General features: G+C 43.3%; 1 protein-coding gene and 1 non-coding gene across 3 annotated transcripts in view; both read left to right on the top strand.

Annotated features, from left to right (window-relative positions):
* Window positions 1-15234, top strand: part of TTF2 (transcription termination factor 2) — a 35142-nt gene extending 19908 nt beyond the window's left edge. Inside the window, exons 15-23 of one of the 2 annotated variants that reach the window (XM_074973581.1) lie at window positions 413-504; window positions 3188-3270; window positions 4011-4135; window positions 5846-6016; window positions 7293-7351; window positions 9314-9467; window positions 11884-11966; window positions 13854-13928; window positions 14717-15234. In XM_074973581.1, the coding sequence (XP_074829682.1) occupies window positions 413-504; window positions 3188-3270; window positions 4011-4135; window positions 5846-6016; window positions 7293-7351; window positions 9314-9467; window positions 11884-11966; window positions 13854-13928; window positions 14717-14861 (987 nt within the window). In that variant the 3' untranslated portion in view covers window positions 14862-15234. Of the gene's footprint in view, window positions 1-412; window positions 505-3187; window positions 3271-4007; window positions 4136-5845; window positions 6017-7292; window positions 7352-9313; window positions 9468-11883; window positions 11967-13853; window positions 13929-14716 lie in introns of both variants that reach the window. The other variant, XM_074973573.1, reaches the window with a different exon arrangement.
* Window positions 15235-22066: 6832 nt separating this feature from the next.
* On the top strand, window positions 22067-22149 carry TRNAL-CAG (transfer RNA leucine (anticodon CAG)). The gene has a single exon. It is a non-coding gene; the product is annotated as a tRNA-Leu (tRNA).
* The last annotated feature ends 588 nt before the right edge of the window (window positions 22150-22737 follow it).

Genomic DNA, 22737 nt, shown 5'->3' with positions numbered 1-22737 from the left:
ACATGCTTGACCCATTTTAAAATATAGCGCCATCCTGTTAGGCCTGGTGATCCATGGCTTCTGCCACACGTCGGCTCATGGCTGCCATCTTGTGGTTATTCCTTGACTCTTGAACGTTGTGGGGAGGACCACAGGAAACCCTGCTCTGTAGAAGGCCACAGGGGCTTCAGCGTTCTATCCAAAGCAGTGTGAAAGATTTCCTCCCAAGGAGCTGAGCATGTTGCCTGCACAGCATTCCTGGACCATCTGGCCTGGGGAACGACAAGCTGTTCGATCTCTGAGACAGTAGAGTCTTGCATACGTTGTTCGGTGATGTTGGATTCAATGAAGCTGAAGGAATCAGCAGTGATTATGGGGCTTTCTGAAATCTCTACACAGTAAATGGCTGACTCTGTTTGTGTTTTCTCTCTAGGTATCTCTGCCTGAGCGACGCACTCAGTTGCACCGGTTAAAACTCTCAGAAGATGAGCAGTCTGTGTACAATGTGCTCTTTGCAAGATCAAGGTATGAGTGTCTGAGAAGGAGGGAGGATGGTGACTTCCCATCCTTTCCAATTCTTATTTTCATCTTACAGTGAAATCTTATTAAGCTAGGAGTTGACTGTCTAGGCAAATTCTGCTTTCCAAATAATTTCTGGCTGTGTATATGCTAGACACTTTTTGGAAATCTCCTACCTTTGCACTCCCATCATTGCAGCTCCACCATTGTTGTAACAGTGGGATCACTAGTATAAACAGATCATTGGTGTTTTTACCACCATCTTAAACACTGCTAGGAGCAGCTCGCAGTGATACAGTGGTTAAAAACTCCTATGACTGCCTGTGCCCTGTACTACCACCCTGAATGTTAGTGTAAAATGGCGAGAGATTTCTGTGACCTTACCCAGGGTACTGGACTGTTAGACAACTGTGTCCCCTCAATTCTCCAGCCTGGGGTGCCTTTTACACTGCTTTGCTGTGAGAGCAGCCACTCCTGGCCAGCTCTCACACAGCCTCTAGCATGTAAACTATTCCCAGCTGAGTTTATATGAGTGCTCTTAGCCAGCCACTCCTGAACTATATTGGAGAGTGACACCAGCAAATTCCCAGTCCCAGACTTGTCCCCAGACATGTGTCTTGTACTGCCTTGCTCTTTCCTTCTGGACAATACAAGCTCATCTAAAGTTCATAATTTCATTAATAGAAAATAATATGCAAATACCGTATCTCAAATGGAGTTTCCCAAACACTTCAATCCAAACACACGGGTTTAGATAAAACAATTAAAAAAAAGTTTATTAACTACAGAAAGATAGATTTTTAAGTGATTACGAGTAATGAGGTATGTAAGTCATAATTGGATACAAAGAAATAAAAGGTTAAATGCAAGCTAATACCTAACTTAACAAGCTAAGTGAATTTACAGCAAAAAGGTTTCTCTTACAACATGCAGACAGCAATCTGGCTAGATACCTCCAGCCAGGACCCCTCCCGCAATTCAGTTATGCTTTTGTCTTTCAAACATGGTTGATGCCGTGAGAAGAGATGAAGGAGGAGAGGTGATTTGGGGCTTCTGTTCATTTTTATAACTTTTCCTCATTTTTAAATTGTTTCCATGGGGAAACCCCAGCTGTTCCATTGCCAAGAAGTAAATTTCTCACTCGCACCCTTCTTTCTGCCAAAGAATGGCCGCTTAATCAGGTGATAGTCCATTTGATTATCCTGACACCTGGGGTTGAGGTGCTGGCTACCCTTTTGTCTCTGGGGAACTAGTTTGAAGCTATTTCCCTAAACTTGGAACATGTCTCAGTAAAGTTATATAGTAAAATATTATAACTTTACATACAATATTTCTACACATATTTTACAAGAACAGTAATGTTCACCAGATTATGAGCTTTCAAATGATACCTCACAGGGCATACTTTGTCCAAGATTTATCATAGTTTTGTAAAAGAGGTGAACATCAGGGTACGGATTGTTACAATTTCCCAGAAGAATATAATGTAGACAAGCCTCTTGGACTTCCACAACTCTGCAGGTAACATCCTAGTCTTCTTCAGACTCTCTCTCCCAGACCCTTACTAGTCATCTGGATATCCTCCATAGTCCCACCTATTTTGGAGGACTTCTACCTTGGGACGCCTCCACAAGCCTTCAAAGGATCTGTGTCTCAAGAAGGCTAATTTTTCTCTGCCCGTAGTCTTTATACTCATCAAATAGTTGAAGACTATGCTCTAGCTCCCCGGGCTTGTTGTTTACCCAAGCTATAAATACCCAGATTTTTAAATCTTTATTCAAGACAGTCCCTTCGACCCCCTGATACTCTTTGTTGCCTTGGATGCAGTATTCATGTGCTGTTGCATCAAAGAACTATATATACAAGGGCGTTTCTCCTCCTTGCATCGTGACATGCTTCTGTGTACACAACCCAAAATTGCATTGGCACAAACCAGTTTCTAACTTGCTGCCCACTATTGCCCCTACGTCTCTTTCAGCATCACCGCATTCCAGGTTTTTCGCTCCAGTTGGGTATTTTTCTCCAGATGCTTTTACTCTTATTTTGCACAAAACATTATCCATTAGGCCTTGCATTCCTAGGAAAATGAGGTTATTTGGGTATTTTTTGATGGTGAGAATTCTTCCTCCCATGCTCTCTAAAGTAGATCTCCATTCCAGCCTTACCTGTTTGTCTGAAACAGGGGATTCCCTTGAAGGTGAATAACAAAATAACAACATTAACTAGAGACATGCTAACTTGCTTGCTGGTGAAGCTCATCTTGTTTCTCCTTCCTCGCTCCAGTTCTTAGATCAGAGGTGCCCAAACTGTGGGGCACCGCCCCCAGGGGGGGTGCAGAAGAACATTCAGGGGTGCGGCTGGGGCCTGGGCCAGCCTCCACGGGGCGGGGAGGGAGCGCCCTCTGACCCTGGCTGCCGGCCAAGGCTCTGCTTCTGGCCCCGACTCCACCCAGCTGTGGCCCCAGCCTCATGCCCTTACCCCTGTTTGCATTCTCCCCTCCTGGAGCTGTGGCCCTGCACCCAGCCCCAGCTCAGGAGAGGGGGTGGTGGACACAGGTAAGGGGGCACAAGGTGAAAAGTTTGGGGACCACTGGCTTAGATTGTAAACTGTTTGTGGGACACAGGTTGTGTCTAAATATTTATCTCTAATTTCACCCTCGCATAACCCTGCTGTCTTTCATTTTTGCCAGGTCAACACTACAGTCCTATTTAAAGAGACAAGAGCAGAAGAGTCATTGCAGAGAGTACTCTGGTGCTAACCCGTTTGATAAAGGTGAGAATAGAGGCTGCAGAAATGTTCTGTGGGGAGTGATTTTTTAAATTATTAGGAAATTCTCCCTTAAAATTAAGAGGGAGTGCAGAGCAGAGAGTGAGAGCTACGACTCCTGAGTTCTCAGCACCTTCGGGCTCTTCTTTAGAAAACAGCTTGACTGCTGCCCTTGTGAAGATTGTTGCTGTAGAATATGCAGGGGGAAGGTTTGGTGTGTGTCTGCAAAGCCTTTTTCTGGCAGTGCTGTTGCCAGGCTCACCTTTAAGGTATAGGGCTCTGTACGCTGCATATCTGTTTGCTCTGGGTAAGAAAGGAGGCATGGTGCAAGTTACAAACAAAGTACTGGTGTGGCAGGTGGTGTTTTGAGCAGTGTGTTGTAGTGGTTAGAACAGGGGACTGATTCAGGACTCCCAAGTCCTGTTCACACTATGTGGTGTTGGGCAAGTCACTTAACATATTTGGGCCTCAGTTTCCCCCTCTCTGAAATGGATATAATATCTGCTCAACGAGGGTATTGAGGATTAATGAAAGGTTTAACAGAAGTACAAAGTGTTAACATAATTTATGTAATCTCTTGCTTCTTGATGTCTTGTGTAGGAACATACCAAGCCCAGCAAAACACAAGTTTCTGCTAAACTGCTGTTGTTTTTCATTTCCTCTTGTTGAAATATGACTGGCTGGTAGAGCTGCTGTTCTGATATGCCTCTGAATGTTTTCTGACTTTTCTTCCTTCCTAATAGTAGTACAAGAATTTGGAGCCACTCAAAAGGATTCCCAAAGTGACTCTCATGTCTCAAGTACTGTCCATGTCTTGTCCATGCTGTTGAGACTCCGCCAGTGCTGCTGCCATCTTTCCTTACTAAAAGTGGTAACTATGCTGTCTTGTACTGTGATTAATGTGGTGTATAGAATGAATCCTTTTTAGAAGCACTTGATTAGAGCAGAGAGCAACTTTGGCTATAATTCCTCTAATTCCTTGAATGGAACTTCCAAAGAACTCACAGGTACTAGAGGATGTTTATGTTGGTAACTCATTTGGGAGCATTCTTCCCTCTGAGGTCAGTCCAGTTCCCCATCATGGTTAGCTGGGGGAAACCAGCATTTCTACATTAATTAATGCTCCTTTCTTGTTTGACTTACACAATTACAGAGGATTACAATGCAGACACTTATTATAACCTTGCAATATGGCATACAGATGTTATAAATAAGATGAATACAAGCAGCATCCTATGAGCATTTTGTAATTCTAAACACATTCTTATAAATCTAATACCTATTTTAAGAATACTAACACACAGGTGAGCCAGACTTGTTTCCAGCTATGCATTTGTCAGTGTTCAGTGAAGCGTAGGGGCCTTGCCATGAGCTGGCACCTGGTCTGCTAGTATCACAACAAACTTATAAAGTAAAGGAGAAGTGTGCTTTTTTTGAACCAAACCAGTTTTTGCAGAATATTTGAAAGAAACCAGCAACAACCTAATAGGAAACTTTTCCTGATGTTCAGCCCATACTTTTCCTTAAAATTTCTCTTATTTAAGCTTACAGGCCCCTTGGTAAATTCTTCTCCATTCTTGCTGTTTACTTTGGCAAATATTTGTTGACTGTTGTTGTTGTCCTCTCTTCTCTCCTAGTCTTAGCCAGTTTAGTTGGCTACTAAATTTTTTCCTTAAACTAATAATTTTGTTTTCCTTCTCTGAATCCACCTGCGTTCGTCTCTTTCTGTATTGAGGTCCGAACACTGCACTGTAGAAGCAGTCTTACCAGAATCGTATTAAGAGTCATATTGCCCAATACATGACATGATCTTTTATTTGCTGTCCCCTACTACTCCCTTGGTCACTTACTGAAGCGTCATGCTTGTGAACGCCACAATCCTTGAACTGGTGGGGGCATGTGGGCCATCTGGTACTGGCATGTATGCTAAATGAATTGGGGGCATTGCTTTAGAAATTCCTGGTACTAAAAAATTAATGGGTCTGCAGTAGGCTGCATTAAAGAGCTGGTTAAGCACTGAACATTGCGGATGTGGCCTCCACAACTGAGCATCTTCCCAAGAGGCCAGGCGCTGCACCTGACTTGTGTAATATGGAGCGGATTGCAACATCTTTCGTGTTAGGCCATAATTTCTTGTGGTTCTCACCTTTCAGACTTAAGATAAAAGTGGCTGGCACAGGTTACATGGTAAAGCTCTGTAGGCCACACTTATGAGTTCCATTCCCAGGTCCAGCACCAACCCCCTTGAACATTGGACAAGTTTTCTCTTCTACCTCAATTTCCTCATCTGTAAAATGGAGCTAAAGCTTACCCATCTTATAGGTCGGCTTCAGGTGTGAAGCACTAGAGACTGTGCTTCACCACCCTCTAAACTATGTATTTCAATGGTAATGTGGAGACCGAGCATGGCTTTATCTCCTGATTATAAGAAGCGGCTCCATCTTGTGGATGTACAGCCCAGGGAGGAGGCAAGCTCAAGAAGTTCTGCTAATAGCACGCAGATGATGCTTTCTGGTTACTATCTGCTGGTGTGCATGTGGCTCTCATTCCTTACTATATCTGCTTATTTACTCCTTTGCAGGCCCTGGATCAAGCTAACTTGAACAGTGAAGGCCTTTCTCTTTCCCTGGAAGAACACCTCAGTGCTTTGACTTTGTCTGAACTCCAAATTCCTGACTCAAAATCTACCGTCTATCTCAATGGCAAGGCTTTCAGCATGGATCTCTTTGAAATCACCAGAGAAAGCACTAAAGTATGCTGTCTGTGGTTCTGTCACCTCTCTTGGGAGGCCTAGATTTCAGCATTTTCATATATTTGTTTTAAGTGAATTTTGGTAGCATGATATGTTTACAGTTGCCTAGATGAGTGGGTCAGCAGCTTGGGCATGGGTAGGTGAATGTACAGATGAACCTATTTCAGGGAGATTCCAACCTGTCAAACTGCACAGGAGGCCTTAAAGGAAGAGTACCTGCAACAAAACCACCAGGACACACAGGATCTACCATGCTGGTGGACTCTCAGTGCCCATCTCAAACATTAGACCCTTGAGACAGTACAGAACTTCTTGGTAGAGGAAGGGAGGTGGCAGCAAAGTGGTCTCTAAAACCTTTAGATAACGGGTGGGAGAAGGGGAGCAATACTAGCCTGGGTCCACACGGGAAGCTTGATTCCTACAAAACATGTTTGTAACTCTTGATTTCTTATGATGGTCTCTATGTCTTGTGGTCTTATTACTGTTACTGGATAAGACTTATCTAAAAAGTCACAGTAGCTACAGTAAAAAGTTACAGAAACAAATTACAACTTACATGCTTTTACGGAGTTAAATTACCCTTTTGCAACATCCTAGAGTGAACACTTACATTTTTTTTACTCCATGTAACTTACCTCAGGGGTTCTCAACCAGGGGTATGCATACCCATAGAGGTACATAGAGGTCTTCCGGGGGGGTACATCAACTCATCTAGGTATTTGCCTAGTTTTACAACAGGCTGCATAAAAAGCACTAGCAGAGTCAGTACAAACTAAAATTTCATGCAGACCATGACTTGTTTATACTGGTCTATACACCATACACTGAAATGTCAGTACAATATTTACATTCCAATTGATCTTATTTTATAATTACATGGTAAAAATGAGAAAGTCAGCAATTTTTCAATAGTGAGCTGTGACACTTGTATTTTTATGTCTGATTTTGTAAGTAGTTTAAGTGAGGTGAAACTTGAGGTACACAAGATAAATCAGACTCCTGAAAGAGTTTCAGTAGTCTGGAAAGGTTGAGAGCCATTGCCTTAGCTAAACCAAGTGTCTGTGGATTACTAACTCTCTTTAAAATAGCGTAAGTTTGTACATGAAGGCAAAATCAGATTTACAAAGCATCAGTTAACATCCCGTGTAGCTACCTCAGGCAGATAAGTGGGAGACCTCGCTTAAGTCTGGATTCAGCCTTTTCTGTGTATATCCAGTGGTAAAGTGCAGGCCGCCTTCTGGCTCCACAGCAAGTCGACTAACTTCTTTTCCTGCAGCTATCGCATCTCTTGGCTGAACTGAAGACCATCCAAAGTCACTCGAAATCCCAGAAGAGGTAAGTGTGGTAATGCCTCTCTTTCTGGGGTGCATTTTTGTGGGCAGGAGGAAGAATGGGTAAGATGATCAGATACAAAAACCACTCGGAAAGTGAAATGTGGACAGTATCACAACATTTCAAACTGTTGGCCGTGCATGAAAGCACGCAGAAAGCCAAAGAGGAGATTTGGAGGAGAGGAGACTTTGAACGTGGTTGGGGAACTAGATGGATGTGAATTCAGGGTTAAAGCATGTGGAGAGTCTTTGAGGCGATGTGAAAATCAGGTGGGCAATATTCTCCTGGGTATAATAGAATTATTTTGGTCATACCAAAGAATCTGGGAGAAGATACTTATAAAATTAAAAAATCATGGGATGGGGTAAATCTGTGCTTAAAATCAGAATTTCCCAAACTTTTGAAAGCTGAGCCCCACTTCAGGAAAATGAAAACAATCCCACCCCACTTCGGCCTCGCTGTGTTGCTGAACTGCTACATATCTTAATGTGTAAGTCTTTCATGGCTCTCCAGCCAGTCCTTCACACCTCCCAGGGAGACATGTATCTCACTGTGGGAAATGGTGATTTAGGACATGAGGCAAGGAGGTCTCATGTGTGGGAGGACGCAAGACTGACACGGGGCGGGGCAGAATCTCTTTCAAATAAGCGATCTGATTCTCTCATGAGAGACCTCAGGGAGGGAGGAGCTCCCTGATCTATAACCTGTGGGAGATAATTTTCTTTATTACATAAGTGCCAAAGAGTGAGTATGGGTGGGAGAAGGGAAGATTGATTCAGTTTAATCCCTAAGTGGTGCATGTAGGTGTTCAGATCCCACAGTGCTGCGTCCCTCCTAAGAACCTGGTTAGAATAGAATGTAGGAGCAATTATAACAGGTCTTCAGAAATATATATACATATGGTGAGATTAGCACCTGTGCTTCTGAATACCCGACTCGTGCTCCGAAGAGCTGATATAAATCTCTAAATGCAGGATTTGGGCATCCTATTAAACGGGTCACATATTTGAAAATACTGGAGAAACTCTTTGCAAGGGACTGTTCCAGAACCGTTAATGTTTGGTGCAGGCTGGGGGGAATCTCCAGACTATTCTGTGTCAGAATAGTCTTGTGGAAGGATTTCTGACTGCAGTGAGAAAGAGCTTGCTTAGTCTTTCTGCCTCAGAATAAACACACTGTGCTCAAATGTGCTCAAATGGCCATTTGCTGGAGGTGAGGTTGCCATTCAGTCACCCCTTGCTCTTTGGTCAGGTTGTTAGTAAAGAGGAAGAGTCAACTACCTGCTCTATCTGGAAACTGGTGGTTTTTTTTGTTTTTTGGGTTTTTTTGGACAATTTGTGTGGACAAAGCACACTCAGATGTATGAGGAAGAAATCGATTTGTCTATGCCCAAATGCTTGCTTGACTTCCAGGCATAACTGCCAGAATTGCACATGCAAATCAAGTGTCTGCTAGGTCTGATAATACAGTTCTGGATTTCTAGAATGCACAGCGTCCGTCATTGCTCAGATACCTCATCTCCATCTTGAATGTAAGCCACTTATAGGATAAATTTCCAGACAAGATCAGATGAATCCAGAGTGTGATTGTCGTGTAGGGTGACACTGCAAAGCTGCCTTCAAAAAAGCCTTTACAGTATAAGAATGACATGCAACAAGCACCTTTCTACCATTAAATCCCCCCCCCCCCCAACCAAACAAATCAAATCCAAAAACCTGACCTACCCCAAACAGTTTTGACCCCAAAAAGGAAAGAGCCAGATTCCATGACGTTCCTCAAGGGACTTTGCTGTTGATTTTGGTGGGAAGCACTCCCATACTATGGTGATGGGCAGCAGTGTTAAACCCTAAGATAGAGAAGATAAACCGATTTAATTCACTCTTAATGTGTCGGGGGCAAGACACTACCATAGTAGGGTTGTTACAATATCTGATGCTTGTTTTGGACTCTGTTCTCTCTCTCCAGTGTCATTGTGTCTCAGTGGACTAGCATGTTGAAGATTGTGGCAGTGCACCTTGACCGTCAAGGGCTGAAGTATGCTACAGTAGATGGCTCTGTCAATCCTAAACAAAGGATGGATTTGGTGGAAGAGTTCAATAACAATCCCAAAGGGCCTCGGGTATGAACTGGGATCAGGAAAGCTGTGTTCAATGCAGCTGGGGTAGTTACTTTTCTTTGATTGGATTTGTGGGCCAGATTCTATATCGGGCATCAAGATGTGTGTTCCTGGTGGGAGGGTGGAGCTGTAAAGGCCAGATGTCAGTAAATGGGAGCATTTCTGGCATAGACACTATTTGGTGTTATGTTTGCTTTAATCTTCTATACTAAGAATGCCTGGCTCTCAGGCCAGTTAAAGGCTTGCAGGTACCCAATCATACCAAAGCCTCTGTTAACATTAAGCTGTATCTGCAAGATTGAGGGTGTGAGGGGTAGGCAATTCAGATCAGGCAGAAACTGTCCCTATCTTACCCCACTGCAGATTGATGACATAAAAGATTTATTGGGTCATACTCCTCCCATGACATGGGAGCCATTGTAGGATTGTTTCCTACAGCCTCTTCTCCAGCACATGTGGTACTTCATGCAAAACCTCAGTTGTTCAGTCACCTACCACTGATTTCCGGAAAGGAGAGGGATGTTAGGTTCACTTACAAACAGAGCCAGATGAACACTACAGTATTTATTAGACTTCACATGCCAACCCAAGTCTAAGGACAAGGATGCTAAGCCGGCAGGGGTGGGGGAGAATTCACACTTCACCTCTGTCTAAAATGGAGTGACCCAATTGAGACATTTGTAACTGGGTCATTCAGATTGGGCCAACAGATAGAAAAAATGTATCCATTGCCATGGCAGTTTGGAGATGAAGATTTCCGTCTCATCTATGACAGCTTCTGAAATTCGGTCTGCTGGGTAGTCTGAGTGCAGGTGGAACATTTCTCCGTGCACGTGGTTTTTTTTGTTTTGTTTTTTTGTTTTTTCCCCCCTAAATGTTTTGTGGAGGTTTCTGCAATTCAAACTGGACTGGCTGTTCCCTCTAGAGTTAATCCATGTTTGGAAGGGGCAAACACCACAGAGAATCTGATGACATTTTAACTAATCTAAGGCCATGTCTGCACTACAGCCCTTACATCCGCTGTGCTGCTGTAAGTTCTCCTGTTTAGCCGCTCTCTGCCAATTGGAGAGAGCTCTCCTGCCAGCATAATTAAATCACCTCCAACAAGCAGCGTTAGCTATGTCAGCAGGAGAGCATCTCTCGCTGACATAGCACTGTCCCCACCGGTGCTTTTGTCAGTGAAATGTATGTCAGTCAGGGGAATGTTTTTTCACACCCCCTAATTGACAAAAGTTTTACCCACAAAAGTGCTAGTGGAGACAGCCTTACTCAGTGGAGGTTTGGGAGAGCCACAGGCTGATATCTGCAAAATGGATCTTTGCTCCTTGCAGTTTGTAACCTCAAACCAAGAGGCACTGGGTGCCCTGCTGGTGGAGATGTTAAGCAGTGCAGGATACCAGCTTCCCTCAAACAAGCAGTTGTTAGGTCCCCTGATCTAGCAGTCATCTCTTGATATCTACCGTCTGTTGACTGTTAGTGTCTTCAGTGAGATGAGTTAGAGGAGGTATTGATCCATTTCCTAGTGCACAGGAGATCCACATAGCCATTTTGTGAGTTTTGGCAGGTAACTGAACTTCCTTCACACTTAGAGGTCATCCCTCCCCGTCAGGAGAAATATAGTGATGCATGGGGGAAGCCTGCCCTACTGTTCTCCAGGCTGTACAATCTTCAAGATAGGTTCAGTCTCCAGGGTTGTCAATCCAATTTCTGCTGCACTAAACACACACAAAGCAGTTGGTATAATCTTTGTCTTGAACCAAAATCTAGATTAAATGGGGCATTAACTTGTTTGTGAATGGACCCCTTAAAGCAGACAGATTATTTTTACCTTTATATTGGCACTGGTGCCACCCCTATTGGAACACTGTGTCCAGTTCTGTTGCCCACAGTTCCAGAAGGAAGTTGATAAGTTGGAGAGGGTTCAGAGAAGATCCACAAAATTATTGAAGGATTAGAAAACATGTCTCTTAGCGATAGACTCAAAGAGCTCAATCTATTTAATTTAGTTGAACAAAAAAAAGGTTAAGGGGTGACTTGATTATATTTTATAAGTATCTACATAGGGAATAAATATTTAATAATGGACCCTTCAATCTAGCAGAGAAAGGTATAACAGGATCCAATCACTGGAAGTTGAAGCTAGACAAATTCAGACTGGAAATAAGGTGTAAATTTTGAACAGTGAGAGTAATTAACCATTGGAACAATTTACCAAGGGTTGTGGTGGATTCTCCATCACTGACCATTTTTAAATCAAGATTGGATGTTTTTCTAAAAGATCTGCTCTAGGAATTATTTTGGGGACGTTCAGTGGCCTGTGTTATACTAGAGGAGATAATCACAATGTTCCCTTCTGGCCTTGGAATAGATGAATCTATGAAAGTAACCTGTCTTTCTGTCTTATTGTTCTTTGTTGAAGGTGATGTTGATCTCGCTCCTGGCTGGAGGCGTTGGCCTTAACTTAACTGGAGGAAACCACCTCTTCCTTCTTGACATGCACTGGTAAAGTGAGATGGAAACTTTGAGGGTAGACTGGCTCTTTACTTCAGCATGGGTAACATGAGTGCTTACAAACTGCATGAGAGAAGGATGTATCTGGTTGAATGGTAGAACACATGTTCCTACTTTTCCATCCCTGAAATTACTTGCCTGTCAAGGCAAAATGTTTTTAAAATGAAACTTTCAAGAATAATTCAACTCATGGCCAGTCTGACACCCACTACTGTGAAAAATGGCAGCAAAGCTCCACTTGGTAGCTAAAACAAACTATTAAAATGGATAAGAACAATACAGAGGATAAATGCTTAGTCTTTACCATGGAAACGATTAGAGAGGTGCCTATCCCAGAAGTAATCTGTTCTGAAAATAAAAATATCTGAGGCTGGGGGGGCTTGTTTTGGAACAAATTGATGTGTGATAGATTTAGAAAGCAGCCAGTCACCATGACTGGAGAGCATACCTCCAAGAGCTCTGTAGGAATGTGAGAATGGAGTGTTGGAGCTACTAACGAAAATATGCCATCTTTCATATAAATCGGCTGCTTATATTGCAGGTCTGTAGGGGAGCAGTCATTCTAAACTGTTAGTAGAATTATGGTTTGTATTATGGCCCCAGTCATAAATCAGGGCTCCTTTGTGTTAGGTGCTTTATAAATACAAGAGAGATGATCTTTGCCTAAGACTAGAGAACTTTTAAGGAACTTTGAAGAGATCTAACGAAGTGAAGTGAATGGTAACTCAATGGTGGATGAAAATTTAGTATTGACAAGTGCGAGGTGACATGCATTGGTACCAATAATTTGAACAACTCAGTCTTGTTGCAGGGTTCCAAAGTTGCTAACTGCCTGGGGGGAAAAGAACTAAGCTTGCCACAGTGACATCTAATGAAAGTATGCAGCCAAATGTTAGGATGTATAAGGAGTAGAATGCAGAACAACCCTAGGAATATTAAAATTCTATTATGGAAGTCAGTGGTTCACCTTCCTCTGGAAGACTGTTCAGTTCTGGCCATCCCATCTCTTAAAAAAGTGGGGGCGGGGGGAATAGAGAAGAAATAGATTATGATGATGACAGTCTTGTAGATACCTAGAGATAAAATGATTAGCGGCATAGAGAAAATCCTGTGTGGGGAGAGACTGGAAGGATTTGCACTCCTCAGTTTAGAGGGAAGAATGAGTGGATGCAGTAGAGAGAATCAATACAAAGAATGGTATAGAGAAGGTAAATCTGCCTGTCCCGTCTTACCCTCTCTCATACTATCTCTCACAAGAACAAAGGAGCAGTCAATGCAATTGAAAGACATTATATTTAAAAAAAAAACAAAACAAAACTCTTAATCTTCAGGATATAAGCCAACTACTAAGCAATAGGGGTAAGGAAGACCTTTCTGTTATGGGCAGGTTATACTTTAACTGTCCACTAGAGTTGGTCAAACAGAGGGATATGTTTTTCATTAAAATATTATTGAAAAAATTGTCCCTTTTTTATATTAAAAAAAATCAAGATTTATGAATTTATAACCAGCCTTATTATTTATTATGCAGTTTCTTGCACCTTCCTTTGAAGCACTTGGTACTGGCCATGGTCAGACAGAAAAACGAGACTAGATGGACCACTGGTCTGGTTTCTGATCTAGCAATTCCTGTGTGTAATGCAAGCAGCAGTGGGGAAGGTGGTAGACCTTCAGCAGGGGCGCAGGGAGAATCTGATTTGCGGTGCATTGTCTGGTATTCAGAACAGTAAGGGAGCTTGGGAGGAGGTCAGGTTTCTTGTACAGAGGGAATAAGCAGCATGCTGGGGAGGGGGACACATGAGCTGAGGATAAGGAGGTTCTTCATTGTTTCTAATTAACAAGCCACTAGACTGTCTGAGCAGTTTTCTTACCTTGCAGGAATCCTGCACTTGAAGACCAGGCGTGTGACCGCATATATCGAGTGGGGCAGAAGAATGATGTGGTGATACACAGGTCAGGGTCAGCTGTTTTAAACTCCCGAGTTAGCAGTGCACATGACAGGCAACAGCCTTGCAAAGTCTTGGCTTCCATGAGGTGTGAGATGGGTTTGCTTTGATGTTTGTTTCTGAACTTCAGGGCTGTGCACAGGATAGATATGCAAAAAGAAAAGGAGTACTTGTGGCATCTTAGAGACTAACCAATTTATTTGAGCATAAGCTTTCGTGAGCTACAGCTCACTTCATCGGATATGCCGTGTCATATGATTGTTTCTGGAATTTGCCTCCTGATTGCTGATCTGAAATTGTTTTTCAACAAGTCAAAGCCCAATCCTGCTCTTCCCCTTTAATAGCTTGATGAATGCCTTGAGTCTCTCCACTGCTGAGTGCAATTCAGCCACCAGCCCATTTGCTTTCATCAAGACATTCATTATAAGGACAAACAAATATAGTTCCATGTGTTTAATATGGTCTTCAAACTCTTGATTCCATATGTGGCCCTCTATTTTTGGAAACCCTTAATATCAATAAGAACGATGATTCAAGGAGGGATTGGTCAGGGACTCAGATTTCTTTCCTTATAATTATAGGTTTGTACTTTGAAACTTAAATTTTTAAACGTTTAGTAGGATAAATGGTGGTGGCTGCAGTGTGAGTCTGACATTGTTGGATGACAGGTGCTATAAAAATGATTTGCTCCCCTTTTCTTGAAAACTAGGCGAGTCACTGGAAGTTGAAAGGGGGTGGAAGCCTGAAATGCTGATGTTTCCAGAAATTAGGACAATGTTGTGCTTTGTGTTTTAGGTTTGTCTGTGAGGAGACAGTGGAAGAAAAGATTTCACAGCTCCAAACCAAGAAGAAAGATCTGGCTCAACAAGTGCTGTCGGGCACAGGAGACTCCGTCACCAAACTCACCCTGGCTGACCTCAAAATTCTCTTTGGCATCTAACTGCCTCTTACAGCAAAGAGCTTGTACACGATCCAGTGCCTGGAGGAAACCAGGGAGTTCTCATCAAAGGGCCTGTATTTAAAGTAGCTCGTTCTTATGGGAGCAATAACTAGAATTGTTATAAAAACTGCTCCAGGAGGAGAAGCTACTGGATTTTTGAATTGTTTTGCATTCAAGTTAGAAGCAGTACACAGTAAAAGACTAATAAAACTATACATAAATTGTGTTAATACTTCTGAGTCAAACTGATTCTCTTTAACTACAGTAACTCCTCACTTAAAGTTGTCCCGGTTAACGAACGTTGCTGATTAATTAGAGAACGTACTCCTTTAAAGTTGCGCAACGCTCCCTTATAATGTCGTTTGGCAGCCGCCTGCTTTGCCCGTTGCAGCTAGCTGGTGGGGGCTTGGAACCAGGGTGGGCTGGCAGTCCCCCTATCAGCTCCCCGCTCCCCTAAGTTCCCTGGGTGGCAGCTGCCCAGCAGGCTATCAATTGCTGGCAGTTCAGCTGTCCCTCCCCCCCACTGCTATGTGCTGCTTCTGCCTTGGACCTGCTCCCCGGAGCCTCATGCTTGCTGTGGGGGGGGGGTGGGGCGGGGAATGTCAGGATGTCCCCCTCCCCCCTGCACCCCGCTTACCCCATCTTCCATAGAGTGGGGAGCGGGGATCAGGACAGAGGGAGCTTCCTGGCAGCAGCTGCTATCTCAGCTTACTGATCTACTTAACAAGGCAGTGTACTTAAAGGGGCAATGCGCAACACACACACACACACACACACACACACACACACACACACACACACACACACACACACACACACACACACACACACACACACACACACACACACACACACACACACACACACACAGTGTCTGTCTGCCATGCTGTCTTCCCTCCCTCTATTTGTGCTGCCTTGTAGAGTGTGAGGCCACGTTAACAACAGTGAGTTAACCCTTGCGGGCTCAGCCAATTGCTAGTTCATCATTTAGCAGTAAGGCATTCCCTGGGAAATATCCCACCCTCTGACTTCACCATCTCAACCAAGCTTCACAAACATCATCACTGTGTACCAGTATTAAATTGTTTTTTTAAAACTTATACTGTGTATGTATGTATGTATGTATAGTCTTTTGTCCGGTGAAAAAATTTTCCTGGAACCTTACCCCCCCCCCATTTACATTAATTCTTATGGGGAAATTGGATTCGCTTAACATCATTTCGCTTAAAGTTGCATTTTTCAGGAACATAACTAAAACGTTAAGCAAGGAATTACTGTATAGAGAAATGTTTAAACCCCCCACTTCCCCCCAAAAATAGGATTAAAGAAGATTTTCTTTTTTCCCCTTATTGGAATGAGAGAGAACTTGAGAGCAAATGGGACAGAAGAAGAGGGGAGCAAAAAGGAAAAGAGTGTGAGGTAGGAAAGAGCAAGAGGGTGGAGAAGAGGATGGGATGAATGGGAAGGAAGGAAATATGTTGTTTTTCAGAGAAAAATACCAAAAGGGAAAATGATAGAAATGGGTAGAATGGATCAAAAATGGAAGGGGAGGAGGGGAATGAAGCAATAGAAGAAATCTTTTAAAAAGACAATTTTTAGCTTCACAAATTTTATTTATATTCCTTTGTACTTCTCAAGCAGCTGTTTTATATCTAAGTGAGAGGTAGCTTCTCCTCCCTGCTCAAACACAGTACATGTAAGTTGCAGGTGGCAGGAATTTTACCCCTTCCTTGGGTTTCAGTTACACTCGTAAAAAGAAATCAAAATGAAATGCAAACTCCAGACCAGGCCTTCTCCCCAGGCTTGGATTCTTGCAGGGTTCCTCCCAGAGGACTGATCAGCCTACATCCTAGGTCCTTCCCACTTTATAGTAGATGCAGTAATAAGCTACTTGCAATAAAGTATGTTTGCTGTTTGTTTTCTACTAGGATGTCATCTGCTAAAGAATAGGGTTTTCAGGCAAACACTCCCAGCTTGTTATACTTGTTCTTCCTCTCCCACTCCCAAAGCCATGCACACAGCATACACTTTGATTTCCTCTCCACTGCACATTTCTTTTGGGATTCAACTTCCAAGGACTCCTGCAGCCATCACCGCCACTTCTCGACAGGTGCCCTTACAGCCTGAAGCATTCAGGAGATTTTTGTCTCCACTTTTACCAGAGACATAGTTTATTTCTCATACCATGTAATAAGGGTGTGATGCTCAGGAGTGCTGGTATGAAACTGGGATTTCATTTCCTGTTCACACTCATCTCATATGGATGGGTCAAAGTGCTAAAAGATGAATACCGTGTCACATGAGAGTAGGCAATATCTATTGTCTCTCATGATCTCTGTTAGAAACTGTGCCATTTCTGGAGTGTGTAGGTTGGCTTTGGCTCAAGTCCTTCTCTAGACCCTTAGATTTCTAGAGGATCAGCCTGTAGAATCCTCAGAACCTATGAGGTACTAGGAAAGACTACCTCCACACCTGTTCCCATATGAGATTTGCAAAAAATTGCAGTGCTATTCCATTCCATTCCACCCCACCCCACCCCACCCCTGAGCTGGGGGCGGGGGAAGGATAGGTCAGTGGTTTGAGCATTGGCCTGCTAAACCCAGGGTTGTGAGTTCAATCCTTGAGGGGGCCATTTACAGATCTGGGGCAAAAACTGGGGATTGGTAAAACTGGGGATTGGTCCTGCTCTGAGCAGGGGCTTGGACTAGATGACCTCCTGAGGTCCCTTCCAACCCTGATATTCTATGATGGGGGCAAATGCTGGTCAGTGTTCACACACACTGAATGTGTGCCCATAGCTCCATTGATAGGGGAAGACCTCTGACCTGTCTGTAGAATGGCTGAGGGGTCACTGTAGGTTTAGAAATGGGCAAATGGCTTATGTGACCTGTCCTTGTATAAAGATCCTAAATCACCTACAAGGAGCACAGCACATCTCTTGTTTGACTTTTCCAGAGTCTTCAGGAAAACTTTTTCTATTTTTCAAATTACACGTGCTCTCTAGCAAAATGGGGAAATAGGGATTAAAATCACAGAAACTTGGAAAGTCTGATTCTATTCCTGCCAATGTAGGGTCACAATGGTGTATTCTCCAGGGTGAACTAAAAATGTCCCATCAGGGAGGTTCCATCCCTTTCCCTGGAGAGGGTATTAACTAGTCTAATTGGCCTCACCTTTTAAAGGGACATTTCTGGATGTACACACTAAGCATTCTTTTGTTTCACTGTATCCTGTTCGGATTATCGGTTACCTTAACTGGGCTATTCTAAACACGGTGTGTGACGGCCCAGGGTGTACCTTGCTGGGAGCCTTGCAGGGCCTGAGCAGATCCTGCCACATCCCTCCTCTTTGAGGCCCCCTGCTGGAAGCCTTGCAGTCCTGCCATACCCCTCCTCAGAAAAAGGAGCAGTGAAGGTGGGTCCTCCAGGCTTGCCTAGAAAGGCTGCATGGAAGCAGGCTCAGGTAAAAGGAGCTGCAGGGTTGAGCAGATCAGTTCCTGGCAGGAACCAGAAGAGTGAGGAAGGTGCTCCTTGCTGGAGCTCAAGGGAGAAGGAGAAGATGGGTCCTGGTGACATTGGCATTCTGTGAGGAAGAACTTTAGCCCTGAGGTAAGGGTGAAGAGGAAGGGGCTATGTGGGAAGTAGCTCAGGGAATGCAGAAGCAGCAACGGAGTTAAAGGAAGCAGCACAGGCTAATATTTGTAGGATCCCTGGGTGGGGACCCAGAACACTGGGCAGGCTCAGGTCCCTCCACGAGTCACTGGCAAGGTGGGCTAAGTGCCAAGAAGGGAATAAGACTTGTTTAGAGGCCCAAGTGAAGGCAGGACTTAAAGAATCTCTAGGGAGAAAGCCCTGGGGGCAGTGCTCTATACCAGGGCAGACACAGACTTAAAGCTAGCCCCGAAGGGGCTGAGGCTTGAGCCTAGAGACTGGACTAAAGACAGTAACAAGGGCACAGGGAAAGGCCCTTTTGGGCCTTTTACACCTTCATGTGTCTTGTTTATCCTATGTGTGACTTAGGCAGGTCTTCAGTGGCTCAAGCCTCTAGCTGACAAGGTTAGTAACTGGCAGGGGGAGTTGTGAGCAGAAAGAGAGTGCAGGTTCACACCCAACTAACAGAAGGCTCCCAAGAGAGGTGAGTGCACCGCATCACACAGTGTAAGAACGATATAACTACAGTATAATTCTAGGTTTCAGAGTAGCAGCTGTGTTAGTCTGTATTCGCAAAAAGAAAAGGAGTACTTGTGGCACCTTAGAGACTAACCAATTTATTTGAGCATAAGCTTTCGTGAGCTACAGCTCCCTTCATCGGATGCATTCGGTGGAAAATACAGTGAGGAGATTTATATGCACACAGAACATGAAAAAATGGGTGTTTATCATGCACACTGTAAGGAGAGTGATCACTTAAGGAGAGTGATCACTTAATAATGAGCTATTACCAGCAGGGGGGGGGGGAGAAAATCCTTTGTAGTGATAATCAAGGTGGGCCATTTCCAGCAGTTAACAAGAACGTCTGAGGAACAGTGGGGGGGGGGGGGAAGAGGAATATACAAGGGGAAATAGTTTTACTTTGTGTAATGACTCATCCACTCCCAGTCTCTATTCAAGCCTAAGTTAATTGTATCCAGTTTGCAAATTAATTCCAATTCAGCAGTCTCTCCTTGGAGTCTGTTTCTGAAGTCTTTTTGTTGAAGAATTGCCACTTTTAGGTCAGAAATTGAGTGATGAGAGAGATTGAAGTGTTCTCTGACTGGTTTATGAATGTTATAATTCTTGACATCTGATTTGTGTCCATTTATTCTTTTACGTAGAGACTGTCCAGTTTGACCAATGTACATGGCAGAGGGGCATTGCTGGCACATGATGGCATATATCACATTGGTGGATGTGCAGGTGAACGAGCCTCTGATAGTGTGGCTGATGTGATTAGGCCCTATGATGGTGTCCCCTGAATAGATATGTGGACACAGTTGGCAACGGGCTTTGTTGCAAGGATAGGTTCCTGGGTTAGTGGTTCTGTTGTGTGGTGTGTGGTTGCTGGGGAGTATTTGCTTCAGGTTGGGGGGCTGTCTGTAGGCAAGGACTGGCCTGTCTCCCAAGATTTGTGAGAGTGATGGGTAGGTTGTAGATCCCTGATGATGCGTTGGAGGGGTTTTAGTTGGGGGCTGAAGGTGACGGCTAGTGGCGTTCTGTTATTTTCTTTGTTGGGCCTGTCCTGTATTAGGTGACTTCTGGGTACTCTTCTGGCTCTGTCAATCTGTTTCTTCACTTCCGCAGGTGGGTATTGTAGTTGTAAGAATGCTTGATAGAGCTCTTGTAGGCATTTGTCTCTGTCTGAGGGGTTGGAGCAAATGCAGTTGTATCATAGAGCTTGGCTGTAGACAATGGATCGTGTGGTGTGGTCTGGATGAAAGCTGGAGGCATGTAGGTAGGAATAGCGGTCAGTAGGTTTGCAGTATAGGGTGGTGTTTATGTGACCATCGCTTATTAGCACCGTAGTGTCCAGGAAGTGGATCTCTTGTAGTCATTACACAAAGTAAAACTATTTCCCCTTGTTTATTCTCCCCCCCCCCGCCCCACTGTTCCTCAGACGTTCTTGTTAACTGCTGGAAATGGCCCACCTTGATTATCACTACAAAGGGTTTTCTCCCCCCACCACTCTCCTGCTGGTAATAGCTCATCTTAAGCTATCACTCTCCTTACAGTGTGCATGATAAACACCCATTTTTTCATGTTCTGTGTGTATATAAATCTCCTCACTATATTTTCCACTGAATGCATCCGATGAAGTGAACTGTAGCTCATGAAAGCTTATGCTCAAATAAATTGGTTAGTTTCTAAGGTGCCACAAGTACTCCTTTTCTTTTTGAGTATAATTCTAGTTATTTGTATCATAGTGTATCTTTTCCTATTAGACATGTCAGGTCCTCACCTTCTCTTTGTTAGAGGGCTCTGGCAAGTTTTTGGAAGAACAGAATGTGATGCTACATTAGGTGACAAAAGCCTTCGGGTGCAGTCAGAGCTATGGTTGATATCTGCAGTTATCTTTTCCAAGATGCGAAAGTCCTCCAGGAACAAGAGACTTGAGAATGTGATGTTTTTTAAACTGAAATATAAAGAAATAAGCAGGCAAAAGAAGCAACCTTTGAATATCATTAAAGGAGCAGTAAAGAGTAAATAATGTTTGATGGGACTTGGCAATAAAGCTCAAATATTAACTTTTTAGATTATTTCCTCAGTAATGGTCATAATAAAACAGGTTTTTGTGTTAGAGGCACAAAGGGTAGGAGCAAGATATTTATTTTCTAAAACTGTCACTAGCACAAATGTCGGTCCATGTATAGGAGCCCTGGTGTTGTCTAGATATTTTAATGAACAGTAGTGGAAAAATTATGAATGTGACCTTGCTTTCATTTTTTTACTATTTACTTATAAAACAAAAGGCTGAATTAACTGCAGGTTTGAAATGCTCTGAGAAATGTGTTCATTTTTCTATCTACATTGTCCATAAGTGACCTCCTTTTGATAAAAATAAAAATAAAATAAAAATTCTGATAATACTCCCCTGGAATCTTTTTCTGCAATTAAGTAGAAATAATACAGAACACACTAGTCCATGCCAGGGCCACAATCACTAAAGGTCTTATGTAAACATTTTAAATCCGTATCAAATCTTACAGGAAATAACAATTTGCAGGTGGCGATGACCAAATATGTGCCAGGAAGTGACTGGTTACTGTGTTTGAAGGATGAACTGAATCCCGGTTGCTCTGAACAGCAGAAAGTAGTCAATCTAGCCTAAAGAAAAAGTGCTTCCTAATTTCATTGAATGTTTCACATCCAAAGTATCTAAGTCCTGTGAGCTATAATCATGCCTGTAGGGTAGGGCAGTATCTGTATCTGAGTGACAAAACCAACCCTAGTATCTTCCATACTAGGAACCCACAATAAACTGTTGTATGTTTATAAAGCGATACACATATACATTGTATGTTACTCCGGAAGACGTATGGAAATGTGTGAGAGGAGAAGGCAGCAAGGTGGCAGCAGCACCCAGAAAGCTGCCCTACTAGAATTTTCTCCTGAGGGAGGGCGCTTAGAAAAAAGTACAGCGATCATCCAGGAATCTAAATACTAAGAAAAATATAATTATCATGAACGATTAAGCATTTCTACTTGTAGAGCTGTCTTTTTTTTACAGTTGTCAGGATGGCCGAGCGGTCTAAGGCGCTGCGTTCAGGTCGCAGTCTCTTCTGGAGGCGTGGGTTCGAATCCCACTTCTGACAATAGAGTTCTCTTTTCTTGAATTTGCTCTCTGAAGCAAAAATCTCAATTTATTCTAAGGTTTCAAATATTTTGAGGATAAAAATCTGTCACTCTAGAAATGCAATTTAATATTTTCCTCCACAGTCTTTAAAATCTGCACATCAAGAGTCTTTGGCTGAAGGAACTTAGTTGATGTAAATTAAGAAAAGTTGAAAAAGAGACAGAACTTTACTTTTAATTGTCTAGTCAATCTGAGCCAAGCAGATGAGGTAGAATTTTAGGTTTCCCTAGCTCTCAGTTGGCGTTTTTATAACAGCAAAACTAGTAACTGTCTTCCTACAATGGCCAGTAATGGTGTAGTTGGGCCACAGCTGAACCACTAGTGTAGACAGTGCCCTGTGATCTTCACCAGTGACTCAGGCAAATCTGCTGGTTGCTACCTATGTTGGCACTTGTACCATTGGTACATCAGCTAAAATATAGGTTCTCATTTTGCAAGGGCAGCTAACGATGGTAGGACCAGCATGGAGAAAGTTGTCTCTGAGGGTATGTCTACACAGCAGTCAGGAGGTGCAACTGCAGATCAGGTAAGTATGCCCGAACTAGCT

The sequence above is a fragment of the Natator depressus genome, chromosome 1 (genome assembly GCF_965152275.1).
Source record: "Natator depressus isolate rNatDep1 chromosome 1, rNatDep2.hap1, whole genome shotgun sequence".
Taxonomy (NCBI): domain Eukaryota; kingdom Metazoa; phylum Chordata; order Testudines; family Cheloniidae; genus Natator; species Natator depressus.
This window is presented reverse-complemented; position numbering and strand designations above follow the sequence as displayed.